This window comes from Capra hircus, chromosome 15 (assembly GCF_001704415.2).
Source record: "Capra hircus breed San Clemente chromosome 15, ASM170441v1, whole genome shotgun sequence".
Lineage (NCBI taxonomy): Eukaryota > Metazoa > Chordata > Mammalia > Artiodactyla > Bovidae > Capra > Capra hircus.
The window spans coordinates 33,716,855-33,725,210 of NC_030822.1; the positions used below are offsets into that span (position 1 = coordinate 33,716,855).

General features: G+C 38.0%; 1 protein-coding gene and 1 pseudogene across 1 annotated transcript; one reads left to right on the forward strand and one right to left on the reverse strand.

Annotated features, from left to right (window-relative positions):
- LOC102185941 (olfactory receptor 51G2-like) lies at positions 437–1,393 on the forward strand. The gene has a single exon (XM_005689915.1). The coding sequence runs from the start codon at positions 437–439 to the stop codon at positions 1,391–1,393; it is 957 nt and encodes a 318-aa protein (XP_005689972.1).
- LOC108637607 lies at positions 6,901–7,859 on the reverse strand (annotated as a pseudogene).

An 8,356-nucleotide genomic window follows, 5' to 3' on the forward strand; every position in this document is an offset into this window, starting at 1 on the left:
GAAATTGCTGGGTTCTGTTAAATGTTTGATAAGCATGCATGTGGCTTTATGTGAAACTGCCAAGCTGATATCCAAAGAGGCTCTGTATCATTTGTATCCCATCAGAATTTCAGTTGTTCCATATGCTCACCAACACAGTATTTTCAGGTATTTTTAATTCTAGCCATTCTAATGGTATCTTATTGTATTTATCATTTACATTTTCTAAATAAATAAAGATGTTGAACGTTTTTTCATGTGCTTAGTTGCCATTCGTAATATCAAGAGGAATAATTATGAAGTTATAAACTCAATTTTGAGTTCTTCATGTTTTAATTTTGTAACTCTATATATAGGCAATCAGTTTGCTTTTAATCAGATTTCCTGACACACAATCTCTCTTTTATAGGGTGAGAAGCAGAAGCATTGTGGACTTCAGTCTGACCTACACCTTTCCATGTGGTCTTTTAATCACACTGTTTCTAATTGGCCCACCTTCTCCTTCATTGGTATACCTGGTCTGGAGGCTGCCCAAATATGGATTTCCATTCCCTTCTGTCTCCTGTACGTCCTAGCCCTTATGGGAAATGCTCTTCTGCTTATCCTAGTTAAAACAGAATGTAATCTTCACGAACCTCAGTTCTATTTTTTGGCTATGCTGGCCCTTACTGACCTAGGCCTTTCATTGTCTACAATGCCTAGTGTCTTGGCTATCTTCTGGTTCAATGTCCACTACATCGGCCTGGATGCCTGCTTAACCCAGATGTTCTTCATCCACACCCTCTCCTCAGTAGAATCAGGTGTCCTGGTAGCCATGGCTTTCGACCGCTTGGTAGCTATCTGTGCTCCACTGCACTACGCCAGGATCCTGACCCACTCTACTGTCGCCTGTCTTAGTGGAGCTGCTGTCATACGCAGTGCCACCCTGGTGGCCCCTCTGCCTTTCCTCCTCAGGACCTTTCCTTTTTGTGGGGTCAATATCCTCTCACACTCTTATTGCTACTACCCTGATGTGCTGAACTTGGCCTGTGGGGACGTCACTTTTAGCGGTGTCTATGGATTGGTGTTTGTACTCTTCACATTTGCAGTAGACATTGTCTTCATCTTAGTTTCATACATGAAGATCGTGGCCACTGTTCTAACGCTGGAGAATCGAGACAGAAACTGGAAATCACTGCATACCTGTGCCTGTCACCTATGCGCAGTATTTGTGTTTTACCTGCCCCTCATCAGCGTGGCAGTGCTGCATCACTACGCTCAGAACACTTCCCCAGTTCTGTTTACCAGCATGAGTAACGCCTACCTCCTCGTGACACCAGTGCTCAACCCCCTTGTCTACAGTCTCAAATCCAGGCAGATCCAGGCTGCTCTGCGCAAGCGATTTGGGGTGCAACGTGTCATTGCTGGAAAATGACATTTTTCTCTATATCAGAAGAGTGCTGTTCAGGATCTGCTATGTGCCAAGTAGTATGATAGGCACCATGAATTCAAAAATAAAAAGACTCAGGCCTTTCCCTCAAGCTAATCTAACTATGGAGGGAAAGAGAAGCAGAGGGCTTAAATAAATGATCACAATTGATCGTGAGTGATGATCACGATAGTGGTAGTGGTAAGGGGAAATGGCAACAGAAACTCAAGTTCATTGTTTTTGGTGTATGAATTGGATGAAATCATGTATTCACAACTGCTAAATTGAAGTGTGTGATGCTGGATTTTAAAAGATCAAAGAGGGGCTGATTTTACTGAGAAAACAAGATTTCACTTGATTCAATTTCACCTAATTTCCCATGTTGTTTAAGTTGAAGTATTATAAAATTTTAAATTGGTGATAAATTTATGACTATATGCTTACTATTTTTGACCATTTCATGGAGCTGCAGTACGAGTTGATATGTCAATCTGATGGTTTTTAACAAAAAAGTGAAGGAACTGTATGAAAAGAAATAATATATAAGAATGTGAGAAATGGTTATTCTTACTCATCCTGCTACTTCATTCAGAATTCATACTTTATTGGATTTTGTTTGGTTTCCCACTCCATACTGAGAATATATAGGGTTACATTTTGGCTTCTGAAACAAGGATTCAACTCCTTTCTCTAACTTTCTAAGAGGAAAAATGAATTATTCTCTTGGGATCAAGTCTTGAGGTTAGTCATAAACAAATGAAGACTTGTCCTGCTTTCTGACTTGTCAGTTCAGTCGCTCAGTCATGTCCGACTCTTTGCGACCCCGTGAATTGTGGCTCATCAGGCCTCTCTGTCCATCACCAACTCCTGGAATTCACTCAGCCTCACATCCATTGAGTCCATGATGCCATCCAGCCATCTTATCCTCTGTCATCCCCTTCTCCTCCTGCCCCCAATCCCTCCCAGCATCAGAGTCTTTTCCAATGAGTCAACTCTTCACATGAGGTGGCCAAAATACTGGAGTTTCAGCTTTAGCATCATTCCTTCCAAAGAAATCCCAGGGCTGATCTTCAGAATGGACTGGTTGGATCTCCTTGCAGTCCAAGGCACTCTCAAGAGTCTTCTCCAACACCACAGTTCAAAAGCATCAATTCTTCAGCGCTCAGCTTTTTTCACAGTCCAGCTCTCACATCCATACATGACCACTAGAAAAACCATAGCCTTGACTAAATGGACCTTTGTTAGCAAAGTAATGTCTCTGCTTTTGAATATGCTGTCTAGGTTGCTCATAACTTTCCTTCCAAGGAGTAAGTGTCTTTTAATTTCATGGCTGCAGTCACCATCTGCAGTGATTTTGGAGCCCCCAAAAATAAAGTCTGACACTGTTTCCCCATCTATTACCCATGAAAACATGGGACCAGATGCCATGATCTTCTTTTTCTGAATGTTGAGCTTTAGGCCAACTTTTTCACTCTCCTCTTTCACTTTCATCAAGAGGCTTTTTAGTTCCTCTTCACTTTCTAGCTTAGGAAACAAATAAAATACTTAATTGTCAATGGCAATGAATAAATATACAATAGCTTTAGCAAGAATTTCAAACTAATTTACGGAAGTTCTAAGTAAATTTCAAAATGATCTCTAAAGTAATAAAAATATTTTTCAGATTTGTCTAGCATATTTAGTAAGGCATCAGAGTCATACAGAAGGCAAAACAATATTCATATAGCTTCCATTCTATTAATGAAAATCATGGTACAACAGCAGGTCATGCATCTAAATATAATTAATGAATTGGAGACTTGGTTTAAATTATGTAAATTGGAAGGAAAGTAAGCCAGTGAAAACTGGGTTTATTAGAAACTTCTGCCTGCAAGACTGAAAAGATCACACACACAAAAAAGACCATGGAAGCTTAATATCTGTCTCAATTTTAAAAGCATTCATCTACCTGAAATCTGTTATATATTAACAGAATAGAGGGAGTAAATATATATATATAAATGTATAATCTTTGATCTTACTGAGAGGTTATTTGAGAAATATCGTGAGTACCTTCAAAACATAAAATGAGATTCTGATTCTTAGTATGTTTCTACAAGTTGTAAAATCTGATTTAATATTTCTCTTTATTGAGTCTTTCCACTCAAAAGCATTTTAACAGTCTTAAATATGATGATAGAGAAATGGGGATCATTTCTCAGCATTGTTCCATTTTTTGAAGACTGCAGATAAATTTCCTTTGAGGAACTCCTCACCTCTCTGTACAGCTTGAATGAGACCAATAATAATGATATTCTAATAAATCCCTCTCCTGACCTTTCAACTGCAGAGATTAAAAACTGAAGAAGAAAATTCTCCCCCTTTACATAGTATGCTATAAAGAGTTTAAGATTGCTATTTCTACTGGACAGTGAAAGGAGACAAAACCATTTACAGAACATCTTCCCCAGTTATGTGATTATCTACATTAGGGGAAAAAATGAGTGTAAAACAAGATAAAAGCAGATATGAAAGATTGTTTCAGAAAGAAAAAGGGACATAATGACATTGAGTGCTAAAACTTGGGTCCCTAAGATCCTTTAATTTAATCTGGGCCCCATTTTGATATTTCAGTTTATTTATAAATTGCTTTATGTGTAAGTTAAATAATTAAGCAATTAATGGTATGTTCTGTCTTAATGGCATGTTGTTGCCTTAAAGTATGACAATTTTATTCCTGTGTTGTCTCACTCACTATGTACTAATAATCTAAATGAGAGCATTTTATCTGATTAATTTGTCCCCTAATGTGTAGCATATAGTGGATGCCAAGAATAGCTATGTAAATATACAAAATAAAGGGGAACATGAGAAAGTGTAAGAAACAAAGGACAAGAAGTGATAAGTAAAAACAATTATGCATGACTATTGAATCAATAGATTCATGAATTAATGTCCACATAGTTAATTAAAAGTGAATGGAATAATAATATTTAGCTCTACTCTTTAATAGTTAATTTTCAGGAATCATTAGCATAAATAAATAACTTAATACCTGTCTTTGACTTGAGGTGACAATACTGAGCAGATAAATAAATTATATACAGTTATAAAACAGGCAACCTAGTCTGAATTCTTGTAAACATTTACAAATACATACATTTTATATTTCAACATATGAAACATATATTAAAATGAACTTCTAAATAAGTCTTTGAACTTCAGAGCAATTGTATTATTTGCTGGTCATCTTTGATATCACCATCTGAGCAATAAAGATTTTATTCTTTTATGTTTATCTTTAAATCCTGCTTGACCTTTGTTCTTATCATATTTTTAGCTTCTAATATAATGGTTAATATTTATTGAACATTTATTATATACCAGATATTGTGGTAAGCATATTCAATAAGTTATGTGTAGCATAGCAAATTTCTTCTTGCAATGTTCTTAGAAAATAGATACCAGTATCAACTCCTTTTCAGTTGAGGCACATTAATGGCCATTCACCATGTTCCCTGGATACATCAGTTCAGTTCAGCTCAGTTCATCGCTCAGTCGTGTCCGACTCTTTGCGACCCCATGAATCGCAGCACGCCAGGCCTTCCTGTCCATCACCATCTCCAAGAGTTCGCTCAGACTCATGTCCACCGAATCTGTGATGCCATCCAGCCATCTCATCCTCTGTCGTCCCCTTCTCCTCCTGCCCCTAATCCCTCCCAGCATCAGAGTCTTTTCCAATGAGTCAACTCTTTGCATGAGGTGGCCAAAGTACTGGAGTTTCAGCTTTAGCATCATTCCTTCCAAAGAAATCCCAGGGCTGATCTCCTTCAGAATGGACTGGTTGGATCTCCTTGCAGTCCAAGGCACTCTCAAGAGTCTTCTCCAACACCACAGTTCAAAAGCATCAATTCTTCGGCGCTCAGCCTTCTTCACAGTCCAACTCTCACATCCATACATGACCACAGGAAAAACCATAGCCTTGACTAGACGGACCTTAGTCAGGAAAGTAATGTCTCTGCTTTTGAATATACTATCTAGGTTGGTTATAACTTTTCTTCCAAGGAGTAAGCGTCTTTTAATTTCATGGCTGCAGTCACCACATGCAGTGATTTTGGAGCCCAAAAATATAAAGTCTGACACTGTGTCCACTGTTTCCCCATCTATTTCCCATTAAGTGATGGGACCAGATGCCATGATCTTCGTTTTCTGAATGTTGAGCTTTAGGTCAACTTTTTCACTCTCCTCTTTCACTTTCATCAAGAGGCTTTTTAGCTCCTCTTCACTTTCTGCCATAAGGGTGGTGTCATGTGCATATCTGAGGTTCTTGATATTTCTCCCAGCAATCTTGATTCCAGCTTGTGTTTCTTCCAGCCCAGCGTTTCTCATGATATACTCTGCATATAAGTTAAATAAGCAGGGTGACAATATACAGCCTTGATGTACTGCTTTTCCTATTTGGAACCAGTCTGTTGTTCCATGTTCAGTTCTAACTGTTACTTCCTGACCTGCATACAGATTTCTCAAGAGGCAGGTCAGGTGGTCTGGTATTCCCATCTCTTTCAGAATTTTCCACAGTTTGTTGTGATCCACACAGTGAAAGGCTTTGGCATAGTCAATAAAGCAGAAATACATAGCAAATAAATTATAGATTTCTGATTTTACTTTAATTGATACATACTAATCCTCAAATTAGTGTGAAATCCAATTTAATACAACATGAGAAAATTAAGTATGATTACATAGATGGCAAATTTTAGGTACAGAAGCTTTGTTATATTTTTGCTTTAATCTCTTATTGTATTTTTGTATCTGATGAAGTTTAGGTTAATGTGGTTTCAGAAAAAATGATAAAATAGATTTCAATAAAAAATATTAAAATAAAACATCTTGTTTCCCATTTGGACTATTTCCCTTTATAATATCTCAAACCCACCAAAGATAATAACTCTGTGTATAATAATATAAATATCTTACTTTTAACCAAATTTGAGCCATATAACTGTATATGAGGGATTCTCATACAGAAAATATTTGTCAAATTGTTTAGATTGAAATGGAGCTCCTGGATAAGTGATGTGAACTTTAGGGATACATAAACTTAAGAGTAACATAAGGTGAAGGTGAAGGTGAAGGAAGCTTTAGAAATATATTCCTTGATCTAATACTTAAAACTAAAAGGAATCTCCTACTTCCAAAAAGATTGTAATAAAATTACACAAAGTGAAAGTGTTAGTGACTCAGTTGTGTCTGACTGTGTGTGATCCCATGGACTGGAGCTTTCCAGGCTCCTCTGTCCATGGAATTATCCAGGCAAGGATACTGGAATGGGTTGCCATGCCCTTCTCCAATGGATTTTCCTGACCCAGTGTTTGAACCTGGGTCTCCTGCTTTGCAGGCAGATTCTTTACCATTTTAAGTCACCTAGGAAGCAAAATCACACAGAAAAATCCAAAGGGAGGACTTCAACACACAAGAAATAAATGTCTATTCCTGTTTCTTTTTACAATATTCCCGACCTTTTGATCATTTACTCAAAATATTTCTCCTCTGTTCTGTCTTGTCTTAAATTTGAGCAGTCTACCTAGTGCACTTCTAATCTGTTTTGTTTTCACACTAAACCAATGGGTTAAGGACAGGTGTGAGAAAAAGGAAAATATTGGACATGATGATGTGGGGGAGAGGGGAGTGGTACCTGCCTATTCTGTGGATCAAGGCTAAGGCAATAAGTAAGACGTAGAAAATGAAGACAGTGAGAAAGTGGGAGACACAAGTGTTGAGCAACTTAAGGCTTCATCCTACCCTGGAAGCTATTTCCAGAACTGTCTTCAAGATTAGAGCATAAGACAGAACAATAAAGACAGAGTCAACCCCAAAGGAGCAGAATACCAAGCCCATAGGTGAGGTTCACATGAACAGACCAACATGCCAGCTTCATCACATCAGTGTAGAAGCAGAATGATTAGGACAGAACAATATTCCTACAGAAGGGAAGCTGTTGGAGCAGAATGGGCAAGGGGATCATCAGTGCTACCCCTCGAGCCACAGCAGCCAGGCCCATCTGAGTAATAGGGGAGGGAGTCAGGACTATGATGTAGCATAGTGGGTTGCATATGGCCACAAAATGGTCAAAGGTCATAGCCAGCAGCATGGCTGACTCCATGGAAGAGAAGGTGTGGATGAAGAACATCTGAGCCAGGCAACCATGGAACTCAATCTCTTGATGGTTGAAAATAAAGACTTTAAGAACAGTGGGCAGTATAGACTGACATGTCTATGTCAGTGGTGGCTAACAAGGACAAGAATACATATTGAGGCTCATGAAGCTGGGAGTCTTGTGTACTATGTGAATGATTATGCTGTTCCCCAGGATGGCAGTCATATACATGATGCTCAGTGGGATGGAGATCTAGTTATATGACGCCTCCAGCCCTGGGATTCCTGACAGAAGGAAGAAGGGTGTTTGATGGTGGGTGCTATTGAGAATAGACATGATGGTGAAACCTGAAAAAAGAGAGTATGTGTAGAAAGTCAAGCAGAAAAGTTAACTCAGTTTCATTCCGTAGTTGAAGAGAGAATTTAGAGTCAGAGGAAGGTAAATTCTGTTGTATGAAGAGAAGATTGAATAGGGTTAAATTTAGTTTAATTCAAAAAGCCTATGTAGTATTTTTAGGTAATTCATAAATGTTTTATGAGTATATTTGTTGATGCATTGATAGCATCCAAAGACTGCCAGGTAAACTATGCCAAAGGATTTTAAACAGAAAGATCCCACAGAACAAATGCAAGATTCACAAATGACAAGATTAATTTATTCTTTTTTTAATATTTATTTTTACTTTATTTTACTTTACAATACTCTCTCTTGGTGGTTTAGTGGTTAAGACTAACTCAGTGGGTGAAGGTTCAGTACCTGGCTGAGGTGCTGGGATCCAACATGCCTTGTGGCAAAAATCAAAACAAAACAAAAACAAAACATTAGTAATATTG